This window comes from Tamandua tetradactyla, chromosome 14 (genome assembly GCF_023851605.1).
Source record: "Tamandua tetradactyla isolate mTamTet1 chromosome 14, mTamTet1.pri, whole genome shotgun sequence".
In the NCBI taxonomy this organism is placed as follows: domain Eukaryota; kingdom Metazoa; phylum Chordata; class Mammalia; order Pilosa; family Myrmecophagidae; genus Tamandua; species Tamandua tetradactyla.
The window spans coordinates 7,941,505-7,956,071 of record NC_135340.1 but is presented as its reverse complement, the minus strand read 5'-3'; the positions used below and the strand labels follow the sequence as shown (position 1 = coordinate 7,956,071).

Below are 14,567 nucleotides of genomic sequence, written 5' to 3'. Positions count from 1 at the left end.
AAGGTTACCCCAAATGGGAGCCTGGTGACCACCAGACCCATCAGGCCAACAACTGGATTCTAAACCGAGGTGCATACTGCCCATCACCACCCCTCAGCCCTGGGGTTGGTGGGCCTCGGCTGGAACCCCACCAGGTCTCCATCCTGCTCAACTGGCTGCCGCAGTAAGGGAGAGGCAGGCCTGAGAGGAAGAGGAAGCCCAAGAGCACCATCTTCTGGGGAGATAGGGAAAGCAGAATTTTGCAAACTGCCTATCTGCCCAGCTTCCAACAGATCTTCAAGTAGAATTGCATCTCCTGCATGAGAGCTGGGCCTTGATTTGGCGGGGAATTACTGACAAACCAATAACAAAATGAGACCTTAAACAAAAACTCAAGCAAATCTCACTACTAGTGTGCTAGTTTGAATCTGTGGCGGACCCCACAAAAGCCATGTCCTTTAATCCTCATTCAATATTGCTGGGTGGGAGCAATGTGATTGTTTCAATGGAGATGTGACCAACCCAATTGCGGGTGGTAACTTTTGATTAGATGATTTCCACGGAGGTGTGTCTCCACCCATTGAAGGTGGAATTGCTTACTGGAGTCCTTTAAAAGAGGAAACATTTTGGAAAGAGTTCCTTTTATAGAGCCACAAGAAGGCCAAAAGACACCACCATATCTGCCATGTGCCCTTCCAACTGAGAGAGAAACATTGAACTTCATTGGCCTTCTTGAACCAAGGTATCTTTCCCTGAATGCCTTAAATTGAACATTTCTATAGACTTGTTTTAAATGGGACATTTTCTCAGCCTTAAAACTGTAAACTACCGACATTAAATTCCCCCTTTCAAAAGCCATTCTGTTTCTGGTATATTGCATTCTGACAGCTAGCAAACTAGAACAACTTGGTATATACCCAGAGAAGAATTTAAAGTAGTTGTGGCATTTTGAATCTGTTGTGTACCCCAGAAAAGCCATGTCCTTTAATCCTCATTCACTATTGCTGGGTGGAAGCTTTTTGATTATGTCTATAGAGACGTGACCCACCTGACTGTGGGTGGTAACTCTTGATTAGATGGTTTCCACAGAGATGTGTTTCCACCCATTCAAGATGGGGTTGCTTACAGGAGCCCTTTAAGAGGGAACCATTTTGGAAAAAACTTGAGTGCCCATGTAGCCAGAGACCTTTGGAGATGAAGAAGGAAAATGCCCCCGGGGAAGCTTCATGAAACAAGAAGCCTGGGGAGAAAGCTAGCAGACATCGACATGTTTGCCATGTACCTTTCCAGTTGAGAGAGAAACCCTGAACATCACCAGCCTTCTTGAACCAAGATATCTTTCCCTGGCTGCATTAGATTGGACATTTCTATAGCCTTGCTTTAATTTGTACATTTTTACAGCCTTAGAAAATGTAAACTTGCAACTCAATAAATTCTCCTTTTTAAAAGTCATTTCATTTCTAGAATATCGCATTTCAGCAGCTCGCAAACTAGAAAAGCAGGGCTCAAACAAATATTTGCACATCAATGTTCATGGTGTCATCATTCACAATTGCCAAAAGATGAAAGCAACCCAGCTGTCCATCAACCAATAGATGGATAAATAAAATGGGTATATACATACAATGCAATATTATCCTGCAGCAAAAATGAATAAAGTTCTGGTACATGCGAAAACATGAATGAATCTTGAAGACATTATGTTGAGTGAAATAAACCAGACACGAAAGAACAGTTTTGTATGATCTTACTTATGAAACAAACTTACAGAATCAGAATCTAGGATATAGGTTACCAGGTGCCAGGTTGGGAGTAAGGAATGGAGAGTTAATGCTTAAATTGTACTGAGTTTCTATTTGGGTTTACTGTAAAGTTTTGGTAATGGATGGTGGTATAATAGCACAATTGCGGTAATTAACAGCACTGAATTATATATACATTAATGTGGTTAAAAAGGGGAACTTTTAGATTGTATGTATGTTACTACAATACAATTTTTAAAAAGGAAGCAGGGCATTGAAAGACACAGACAGTGAATCCTATTGTAAACAATAGACCATGGTTGACAATACAATTTTTAAAATATTCTTTCATGAACTGCAATGGATGTGCCACACTGTTGCAAGGTGTCGGTGATGGGGGGCAGGAGTGTATGGAAACTCTGTGTTATATGCATTTTATGTGTGATTTTTCTGTAAGCCTACAACTTCTCCAATAAAACATTTAAAATCAGATAAAACAGTATGACAACCATAGCAGAAAACATGCAAGTGAGAAAAACAGATTTCACCTTATGCAATTGCAGAATCCCTCATTTTAACTGTTAATACTGTCAATCAATAAAACAAAGGAGACCGAAAAGGTATTACTTTCAAACAGTACAAGAATAAAAGTAATAACAATATGTCATAATACCAGAGGAGGAAGAGAGTGATGTGAAGATATTTCTTCCTCTAGGTCCCTTCTTGAGGGGCACCCTATGGACCATAAGTATCTCTAAGATGCCTCTTCAAACAGCTTTTCTGTCTCCAGATTCAGATACCAACATCTTCCTCCTGACACTTCAGCCACTATTACCAACTCAAGGTATTCATTGCATTAGCCCTTGTGGTAGACTCTGGGCTGTCCTTAACATCCACCAACAAAGTTTACGAAAGTAGCAAAAAGCAACTTCTGAGACAGCAAGATTAAAAATGGTTTACTAATAATGTTAGTTAGCATTATTATATGGATACTACAAAAATACTTATTAAGACTAATAGAATAACATCTATGTATTTTTAAGGAAAAAATATTATTATTTTGAAATATTTGAAATGAAAAATTGGAACACATTACAAACCCACTCTCACAGTTACAAGGAATTTCAACCTTATACTTGTCAGTAATAGAGCTATTAAGTATAGAGTGCAATTTAAAAAGATCAAATTATCTGAATTCTGGTTAACGACATACTGTCAATTGGAAAAAAAAAGCAATAAATTCTCTTCTGCTATTTTCCACCACCTACTTATGTGTACAAAGATTCTGAACAATGTTAACCATCAAAAATTTGAAGAGATAAATATTAACAAGGTAGTACAGTTGTAGAAACTTGCCACTATCTATTAAATATTAAATATCTCTTAAAGCTGAGCACATGCCTATGCCAAACCTCAGCAATTTTACTTCTTCATATATACTCAACAGAAACACATTCACCAAAAAACATGGACTAGAAAATCAGAGCAAAACTCCTTATATAAATCCAAAACTAGAAGCTACTTAAATACCTGTTAACCATAAATTGGACAAATAAATTTTGTGTACTGTTTACAAAATAGAATACTATACAGCAATAAGAACAATCTACACGCAACAACATGAATGAATTTCATGTACATAATGATGAGAGAAAGAAACCAGGAACAAAAGAGTACATATTTGTAGGATATGTAAAGTACAAAAACAGGCAATGTGTATCTGCGCTATCAGAAATCAGGTCACGGGAAGATGGCGGCTTAGTAAGACGCGCGGATCTTAGTTTCTTCTCCAGGACACCTACTAGGGGAGTAGAAACGATACAGAAAGCGCCCAAAGCCACAACAGAGATAAAAAAGACAGCGTACCCCATCCTGGAACGGCTGGCTGGCTGAGAGAAGCAGCTCGGGTGAGATCGCCGAGGCGCGCGGGCCTCACTGGGCGGGGCGGCAAGCGGCCGGAGTTACTCCCTTCCCCCTTCCCGGGCCGGCTGGGAGAATTGGAGAGGTGGTCCCCTGAAACCGCCGCGGCTGGCGCCCACACCACGCGCAGCCCCCGGACCAACTGAGAGAATTGGATCGGAAACCCCCAGGCCTCGGAGAACGGTGACGGGTGGGGGAGGCCCCTTCCAAACCCGTGACTCCCGGGGAACGTGCACTCTCCCGGGCGGGCTGCTGCCGCTGGCGCCCTCCCGCCACGCTGTTGCCCAGGGCCGACTAGGAAATTCGGACGGGCTCTTTCCCTGGCTGCGGCGACCAGCAACCCTCCCTGCGTTCGGACCCCAGCCGGCTCAAGCCGCTTCGGCTAGCGAACCCCCAGGACGGTGAGAGTTTTCCAAAGTTTAAGGTCCCACAGCACCTTTTACTGGTGGGACCCGCAGACAAACGTGTGCCACGAGCGCCACCTACTGGGCAGGATAAGAAAAACAGAACCCAGAGATTTCACAGAAAAATATTACAACCTTGCTGGGTCCAACACCAAGAGAAATCTGAATAAATGCCCAGACGCCAGCAGCAGAAGATAACTGTCCACGCTCAAAAGATTGAGAATATGGCTCAGTCAAAGGAACAAACCAATAGCTCAAATGAGACACAAGAGCTAAGACAACTAATGCTGAATATACGAACAGAAATGGAAAACCTCTTCAAAAATGAAATCGATAAATTGAGGGAGGACATGAAGAGGACATGGGCTGAACATAAAGAAGAAATAGAAAAACTGAAAAAACAAATCGCAGAACTTATGGAAGTGAAGGATAAAGTAGCAAACATAGAAAAAATAATGGATAGCTACAATGATAGATTTAAAGAGACAGAAGATAGAATTAGTGATTTGGAGGATGGAACATCTGAATTCCAAAAAGAAACAGAAACTATCGGGAAAAGAATGGAAAAATTTGAACAGGGTATCAGGGAACTCAAGGACAATATGAACCGCACAAATATACGTGTTGTGGGTGTCCCAGAAGGAGAAGAGAAGGGAAAAGGAGGAGAAAAACTAATGGAAGAAATTATCACTGAAAATTTCCCAACTCTTATGAAAGACCTAAAATTACAGATCCAAGAAGTGCAGCGCACCCCAAAGAGATTAGACCCAAATAGGCGTTCTCCAAGACACTTACTAGTTAGAATGTCAGAGGTCAAAGAGAAAGAGAAGATCTTGAAAGCAGCAAGAGAAAAACAATCCATTACATACAAGGGAAACCCAATAAGACTTTGTGTAGATTTCTCAGCAGAAACCATGGAAGCTAGAAGACAGTGGGATGATATATTTAAAATACTAAAAGAGAAAAACTGCCAACCAAGACTCCTATATCCAGCAAAATTGTCCTTCAAAAATGAGGGAGAAATTAAAACATTCTCAGACAAAAAGTCACTGAAAGAATTTGTGACCAAGAGACCAGCTCTGCAAGAAATACTAAAGGGAGCACTAGAGTCAGATACAAAAAGACAGAAGAGAGAGATATGGAAAAGAGTGTAGAAAGAAGGAAAATCAGATATGATATATATAATACAAAAGGCAAAATGTTAGAGGAAAATATTATCCAAACAGTAATAACACTAAATGTCAATGGACTGAATTCCCCAATCAAAAGACATAGATTGGCAGAATGGATTAAAAAACAGGATCCTTCTATATGCTGTCTACAGGAAACACATCTTAGACCCAAAGATAAACATAGGTTGAAAGTGAAAGGTTGGGAAAAGATATTTCATGCAAATAACAACCAGAAAAGAGCAGGAGTGGCTATACTAATATCCAACAAATTAGACTTCAAATGTAAAACAGTTAAAAGAGACAAAGAAGGGCACTATATACTAATAAAAGGAACAATTAAACAAGAAGACATAACAATCATAAATATTTACGCACCGAATCAGAATGCCCCAGAATACGTGAGGAATATACTGCAAACACTGAAAAGGGAAATAGACTCATATACCATAATAGTTGGAGACTTCAACTCACCACTCTCATCAAGGGACAGAACATCTAGACAGAGGATCAACAAAGAAATAGAGAATCTGAATATTACTATAAATGAACTAGACTTAATAGACATTTATAGGACATTACATCCCACAACAGCAGGATACACCTTTTTCTCAAGTGCTCATGGATCATTCTCAAAGATAGACCATATGCTGGGTCACAAAGCAAGTCTTAACAAATTTAAAAAGATTGAAATCTTACACAACACTTTCTCGGACCATAAAGGAATGATGTTGGAAATCAATAATAGGCAGAGTGCCAGAAAATTCACAAATACGTGGAGGCTCAACAACACACTCCTAAACAACGACTGGGTCAAAGAAGAAATTGCAAGAGAAATTAGCAAATACCTCGAGGCGAATGAAAATGAAAACACAACATATCAAAACTTATGGGACGCAGCAAAGGCAGTGCTAAGAGGGAAATTTATTGCCCTAAATGCCTATATCAGAAAAGAAGAAAAGGCAAAAATTCAGGAATTAACTATCCATTTGGAAGAACTGGAGAAAGAACAGCAAGCTAACCCCAAAGCAAGCAAAAGGAAAGAAATAACAAAGATTAGAGCACAAATAAATGAAATTGAAAACATGAAAACAATAGAGAAAATCAATAAGGCCAGAAGTTGGTTCTATGAGAAAATCAATAAGATTGATGGGCCCTTAGCAAGATTGACAAAAAGAAGAAGAGAGAGGACGCAAATAAATAAGATCAGAAATGGAAGAGGAGACATAACTACTGACCTCACAGAAATAAAGGAGGTAATAACAGGATACTATGAACAACTTTACGCTAATAAATACAACAATTTAGAGGAAATGGACGGGTTCCTGGAAAGACATGAACAACCAACTTTGACTCAAGAAGACATAGATGACCTCAACAAACCAATCACAAGTAAAGAAATTGAATTAGTCATTCAAAAGCTTCCTAAAAAGAAAAGTCCAGGACCAGATGGCTTCACATGTGAATTCTACCAAACGTTCCAGAAAGAATTAGTACCAATTCTCTTCAAACTCTTCAAAAAAATCGAAGTGGAGGGAAAACTACCTAATTCATTCTATGAAGCCAACATCACCCTCATACCAAAACCAGGCAAAGATATTACAAAAAAAGAAAACTACAGACCAATCTCTCTAATGAATACAGATGCAAAAATCCTCAATAAAATTCTAGCAAATTGTATCCAACAACACATTAAAAGAATTATACATCATGACCAAGTAGGATTCATCCCAGGTATGCAAGGATGGTTCAACATAAGAAAATCAATTAATGTAATACACCATATCAACAAATCAAAGCAGAAAAATCACATGATCATCTCAATTGATGCAGAGAAGGCATTCGACAAGATTCAACATCCTTTCCTGTTGAAAACACTTCAAAAGATAGGAATACAAGGGAACTTCCTTAAAATGATAGAGGGAATATATGAAAAACCCACAGCTAATATCATCCTCAATGGGGAAAAATTGAAAACTTTCCCCCTAAGATCAGGAACAAGACAAGGATGTCCACTATCACCACTATTATTCAACATTGTGTTGGAGGTTCTAGCCAGAGCAATTAGACAAGAAAAAGAAATACAAGGCATCAAAATTGGAAAGGAAGAAGTAAAACTATCACTGTTTGCAGACGATATGATACTATACGTCAAAAACCCGGAAAAATCCACAACAAAACTACTAGAGCTAATAAATGAGTACAGCAAAGTAGCAGGTTACAAGATCAACATTCAAAAATCTGTAGCATTTCTATACACTAGTAATGAACAAGCTGAGGGGGAAATCAAGAAAGGAATCCCATTTACAATTGCAACTAAAAGAATAAAATACCTAGGAATAAATTTAACTAAAGAGACAAAAAACCTATATAAAGAAAACTACAAAAAACTGCTAAAAGAAATCACAGAAGACCTAAATAGATGGAAGGGCATACCGTGTTCATGGATTGGAAGACTAAATATAGTTAAGATGTCAATCCTACCTAAATTGATTTACAGATTCAATGCAATACCAATCAAAATCCCAACAACTTATTTTTCAGAAATAGAAAAACCAATAAGCAAATTTATCTGGAAGGGCAGGGTGCCCCGAATTGCTAAAAACATCTTGAGGAAAAAAAACGAAGCTGGAGGTCTCGCGCTGCCTGACTTTAAGGCATATTATGAAGCCACAGTGGTCAAAACAGCATGGTATTGGCATAAAGATAGATATATCGACCAATGGAATCGAATAGAGTGCTCAGATATAGACCCTCTCATCTATGGACATTTGATCTTTGATAAGGCAGTCAAGCCAACTCACCTGGGACAGAGCAGTCTCTTCAATAAATGGTGCCTAGAGAACTGGATATCCATATGCAAAAGAATGAAAGAAGACCCATCTCTCACACCCTATACAAAAGTTAACTCAAAATGGATCAAAGATCTAAACATTAGGTCTAAGACCATAAAACAGTTAGAGGAAAATGTTGGGAGATATCTTATGGATCTTACAACTGGAGGCGGTTTTATGGACCTTAAACCTAAAGCAAGAGCACTGAAGAAGGAAATAAATAAATGGGAACTCCTCAAAATTAAACACTTTTGTGCATCAAAGAACTTCATCAAGAAAGTAGAAAGACAGCCTTCACAATGGGAGACAATATTTGGAAATGATATATCAGATAAAGGTCTAGTATCCAGAATTTATAAAGAGATTGTTCATCTCAACAACAAAAAGACAGCCAACCCAATTACAAAATGGGAAAAAGACTTGAACAGACACCTCTCAGAAGAGGAAATACGGATGGCCAAGAGACACATGAAGAGATGCTCAATGTCCCTGGCCATTAGAGAAATGCAAATCAAAACCACAATGAGATATCATCTCACACCCACCAGAATGGCCATTATCAACAAAACAGAAAATGACAAGTGCTGGAGAGGATGCGGAGAAAGAGGCACACTTATCCACTGTTGGTGGGAATGTCAAAGGGTGCAACCACTGTGGAAGGCAGTTTGGCGGTTCCTCAAAAAGCTGAATATAGAATTGCCATACGACCCAGCAATACCATTGCTAGGTATCTACTCAAAGGACTTAAGGGCAAAGACACAAACGGACATTTGCACACCAATGTTTATAGCAGCACTATTTACAATTGCAAAGAGATGGAAACAGCCAAAATCTCCATCAACAGAAGAGTGGCTAAACAAACTGTGGTATATACATACGATGGAATATTATGCAGCTTTAAGACAAGATAAACTTATGAACCATGTAATAACATGGATGGACCTAGAGAATATTATGCTGAGTGAATCCAGCCAAAAACTAAAGGATAAATACTGTATGGTCCCACTGATGTGAACAGTCATTCGAGAATAAACTTGAAATATGTCATTGGTAACAGAGTTCAGCAGGAGTTAGAAACAGGGTAAGACAATGGGTAATTGAAGCTGAAGGGATACAGACTGTGCAACAGGACTAGATACAAAAACTCAAAAATGGACAGCACAATAATACCTAATTGTAAAGTAATCATGTTAAAACACTGAATGAAGCTGCATCTGAGCTATAGGTTTTTGTTTTGTTTTGTTTTGTTTTGTTTTGATTTTACTATTATTACTTTTATTTTTTTCTCTATATTAACATTCTATATCTTTTTCGGTTATGTTGCTAGTTCTTCTAAACCAATGCAAATGTACTAAGAAATGATGATCATGCATCTATGTGATGATGTTAAGAATTAATGATTGCATGTGTAGAATGGTATGATCTCTAAATGTTGGGTTAATTTCTTTTTTTCCGTTAATTAAAAAAAAAAAAGAAAAAAGAGAAGGGATAATTGGAGATGAAGGGATACAGACTGTACAACGGGACTGGATATAAAAACTCAGAAATGGACAGCACAATACTACCCAATTGTAATGCAATTATGTTAAAACACTGAATGAAGCTGCATGTGAGGTATAGGTTTTTTGTTTTTGTTTTTTTTTCTTTGTATTATTGTTTTAATTCTTATTCTGTTGTCTTTTTATTTCTTTTTCTAAATCGATGCAAATGTACTAAGAAATGATGAATATGCAACTATGTGATGTTATTAAGAATTACTGATTGTACATGTAGATTGGAATGATTTCTAATTGTTTTGTTAATTCTTTTTTTAATTAATAAAAAAAAAAATAGAAAAAAAAAAGAAATCAGGTCACTCTTGGGACAGGAAATGGTGACTGAAAGGCAAGGTCGGGGTGCTGGTAATGTTCTAGCATCTTGGTCAAAGTGCTCTTTATATGGGTATGGTAGTTCAAAAACAAATCTTTCATTCTTTGACACTCCTCCCATCAAAAGGTGAGGTCAAATTGCCTCCCCTTGAGTAGAGGCTGGTCTTTGTGACTTGCCACTAGCAACGAGAACGTGCTAGAACTGAAACTTCATGTTTCCGCCTGGCCAACTCTCTTGGGATGATAACCCTTGGGGTCCAGCCACCATGATGTGAGGAAGCCCAGGAGCCACACGGGAAGGCCATGAACAGGGTTTAAGATGGTCACATGCAAAGCTAAGATTTCCAGCTAACAGATAAGCATCAGCAGGCAGGTGTGTGAGTGAGGGTGCCTTCAGATGATCCTAGCCCCAGCCTTCAAGCTATCCTGGCCAAGCTCTGCTCAAATAGCAGATTCACAAGCAAAATAAATGTTGTTATTTTAAGTCACTAAGTTTTGGGTAATGCATACCTTTTTTGCAGGTATAAGTAACTGAAACAAACAACAGGTGTGTTCAGTTTGTGAGAATTTAGCTGTATAATTACAGTATATACACTATTTCTTATATATCTGATACTTTAATAAAAGGTTTAAAATAAAATCAAGCCCAAGTTTCTCATCAAATTTTTAATAGAATTTATTGAGAAATTTTATACAAATTCAATATGCAATATCTTCCCTAATACTGCCATTACTACCATTACAAAATATAAATAAAATAAATGAAGTTTTTCACCAAACCTCCTAATCCCCATCAGTCTATTCTCACAAATTGTCCAAATCTGTTCATTTACTATGTGTGCCATGATATAACATCAGTTGGGAAACACTGCTTTAGTGCCCATTTGCCCAGCACCACTCCCCCTTCACTAAAGGGGTCTCTCCATATTCTTTGGGACATTACCTTCCCTTCCCCCTTGTCAATAAAGGTAGCTGAGACTTGACTGTTCAGCTGTCTTTTCAATTCTATTACGTCTCACATTCTCCCCATTTCTTATTTTGTTTAAGACAGCCATATCTGATCTCTAATCTCTGTAGCCAAAGAGCACCACTGATACATATCTCCAATGCTAGCACATTGTTTGATATATAGTTGATGACCAATCAGTATTTATTAAATGAAATGCTTACAAAATGGTATTGACAACGGAGTTTTGGCAAAAGCAAACAGTCAATGCTGTGGAGAAAGGCTAGTCTTCAACAAACGATGCTGGAAGAATTGTATATCATATGCAAAAAAGAAAACCTGAACTTGGATCCATACCTCAATCAAATAGAAAACTTAAATCAAAATGTGTAACAAATCTAAATGTAAAACCTAAAACTATAAAACTTCTAGGGGTGCATGGGTGATTCAGTTGTAGAATGCTTGCCTGCCCTGCAGGAGACCTGGATTCGATTCCAGGACCATGCACCCCACCCCACCCCCCCAAAAAAACACCTTCTAGGAGAAAAATCTTTGTGAGCCAGAATAAGGCAAAGCTTTCCTAGCATAACTCTAAAAGCACAAACTGTAAAAGAATAAATTGGATATTACTAAGAATGAAAACTTATACTCTTCAAGAAAATTGTTAAGAAAATGAAAAGACAAGCCACATACTGGGAGAAAATCAATGCAACACATATTCCTGATAACAGACTTATATTCAGAATAAATACAGCACTCTCAAGACTTAATAAGAATATAACCCACAACAAGATACCACCACACACCTATTAGAAGGGCAAGCATTCAAAAGAGTAGCCATACCAAGTGTTGGTGAGGATGTGGAGGAACTGGAACTCTTGTACAGTCCTGTTGGAAAGGTGAAACGGTACAACCAACCTGGAAAACAATTTAGCAGCTTTTTAAAAAGTTAAATATATATCTACAATGAGATCCAGCCATTCCACAACTAGATATTTACCCAAGAGGAAATATATGTGCATAGAGAGGTGTGCTGGTTTGATATTACTATGTACCCCAGAAAAGCCATGATCCTCTAATCCTGATTCAATATAATAGGGTGGAATATTTTACCAGGTTGTTTCCAAGGCAATGTGACACACCCAATTGTGGGTGCGAACTTCTGATTTGATTGCTCCCATGGAGATGTGACACACCCAATTGTGGGTGAGACCTTTTGATTAGATGAGATGTGACTCTGCCCACCCATGGTGGGTCTTGATTAGTGTACTGGAGTCTTCAAAAGAGCTTGCAGGGAAAGAAAGAGTCAGCGCCAACAGAGACCTCTGGAGATGCAGAAAGAAAATGGGAAACAGAAGACACCAGCCATATGCCTTCCCAGCTGACAGAGGTGTTCCAGATGCCATCAGCCTTTCTTGAGTCAAGGTATCTTTTTCTGGATGACTTAATTTGGACATTTCTATGGCCTTAGAACTGTAAACTTGTAACTTAATAAATCTTCTTTATAAAAGCCAACCCATTTCTAGTATATTGCATTCCAGCAGCATTAGCAAATTAAAACAAGAGGCAAATGTTCACAAATGTTCACAGCAACTTTATACATGATAGCCCAAAGCGGCACACAACCCAAAGGCCCATCACAGCAGGTGAGTAAACTGCAGTACATCTATCCTATGGAATAAACTGAGCAATAAAAAGAAATTAACTATTGATATACAGAAAGACATGGATGAATCACAAAGTAATTATACTGAAAAGAAAAAAACAGGCATAAAAAGAGTGCATACTGTCTGATTCTGTTTATATAAAACTTTAGAAAATCCAAATGAATCTAAACTGACAGAAAGTAAAACAGCAAGTGCTTGGGTATGGGAAACAGGAAGGGATGACTTATAAAGGGGGACAAGGGAATTTTGAGGGACAATAAATATGTTACCTTGATTGTAGTGATGGTTTTGCAGTTACATATATGGTCAAAATTCATGTAGTACACTTTGAATATGCTGTTTATTGTATGTCAATTATACCTCAATAATGCTATTCAAAATAAATAAACAGCAACTCAGCTTACAGATTTTGAGAAGAGCAGAATGGAAATTCTCCAGTGAGATTTATGCAAGTATACAAGAAGAATCCATGCTTCCTCTGGCTCAACAGAGTTTAACCAGCCGTCTCACTGCTATTCTCTAGAAATGGTGTCAACCACCACTGTTGGGTCTGTTGAGGGGGAAGAGAATGACCCAATCAGTTTAAAATTAACTCTGTGTCTTATGAGAGGGTGTCTGTTAAACATATACTCCACATTCATAGACATTTTCAAAGGGCTGCTCTACCAGCAGGATAGGTTTAATTTTGAGAGTAGACATTTTGCAAGTGAATCCCAACACTGACACAGAGCAGCTTATTTAATCTTCAGGGCTTCGTGTCTCCTCATCTGTAAACTGCCACCATTGAAGTGGCGAAAAAAAAACCCAGGAAACTAAAAAGAATGGGCTTTGCCAGAGTTATTTTCTTTTTTGAACACAACCATCTTTCTTCGGATATGCTCTGAGAAGTCCATTTCTTCCCATCCCACCAGCGGTAAGTTAAGTGTCTGTCCCAGCCCCCAGCCCCCCAGCACTAGAGTCCTTGAGAAAGGTCTGAGTCAGGTCTCCACCGTGGCCCTGGCTGCCCACAGGTCAAGAAGGCGTTCAGCCTCCCCCAGGGGTTCAGCCTCTGACTGAGGGCCACCCTGACCTGCTGGGCTCGCTTTGAGCTCTCCTCAAGGGCCGCCCTGAATTCTGGAGCTTCGGCCCCACTCTCCAGGCACGCAATATCCATTGTCTGTATGGATGGGGAAGATCTCACAGCATCTCCATTTTCAATGGTGAGTAGAGCTGGAGTGGCAGGATGGTCTGGGCTAGCCGCCAGCAGAGCCCTGCGAGGCTTCGACGCTCCACCGGAGGACGCGAGAACCAGGTTTCTAAGGGAACGGTGGTGGCAGGCACACATTCTAGCACTAAGCACACTTGGTTTCGATTTCCAGGTCTGCCACTTGTTGTGTGGGACTTTGTCATCTCCAAAATCCCACTTCTTCATCACTACCATGTAACGAAAACCATCTGATTTTTAAAATGGTATTATTTTTCATTGGAAATTACAGTACATTGGCCAATCGTTACCCTGAACAATAAAAATGGTTCTTCTTTTTTCTAAATATATACTTAAATTACAAGTTTTAGAATAAATAATTTACTGCGGAAACAAAGCTCTCTTCCTCTTGGTTAGAAATTTCAGCAGACAAGATCTGGAAACAGAAACTAAAAAACAAGTAAAGCCCTAAAATAGTACAAACCTCAGAAAACCCAGGCAGGTTTGCCAACAAAGCCCCGCCTCCGCAGGAACCCGGCCCCACCCACCCAACGCACACCAGCCCCGCCCCGAGGCCCCGCCCCCACACCTGCTCCCGCTTCCCATTGGGCAAGCCCGGAGTCTGTGTACACACCCGACCCGCGCACGCTTGGCCGGGGCGTCTTCGCGCGTGCGCAGCAGCGCCGTCAGGCGACCCGGGCGGGGGGCGGAGGTCAGGCCGAATCCTCCTCCGTAACAAGAAGCTGGGCGTCCTGCGGTCCTGGCTGCGCGGGTCCGGCCGAGGCGGGCCTGGGCGCTGGAGCTGCCGAGGCTCCCCCCGCGACGGGTGCGATGGCGGCCCTGCCGGAGCCCAGC

The 14,567-nt window shown here is 39.7% G+C and overlaps 1 protein-coding gene across 6 annotated transcripts in view; it reads right to left on the bottom strand.

Moving 5' to 3' along the window:
• LOC143655597 (uncharacterized) overlaps positions 1–14,314 on the bottom strand; it is a 279,241-nt gene extending 264,927 nt beyond the window's left edge. For 3 of the 6 annotated variants that reach the window (XM_077126874.1, XM_077126873.1, XM_077126872.1), the window contains exons 1-2: positions 13,599–14,183; positions 11,706–11,780 (exon numbers count right to left, since the gene is read on the bottom strand). In XM_077126874.1, coding sequence (XP_076982989.1) covers positions 11,706–11,780; positions 13,599–13,949 — 426 coding nt within the window. In that variant the 5' untranslated portion in view covers positions 13,950–14,183. The other 3 variants (XR_013162167.1, XR_013162168.1, XR_013162166.1) reach the window with 3 other exon arrangements.
• Between the last annotated feature and the right edge of the window lie 253 nt (positions 14,315–14,567).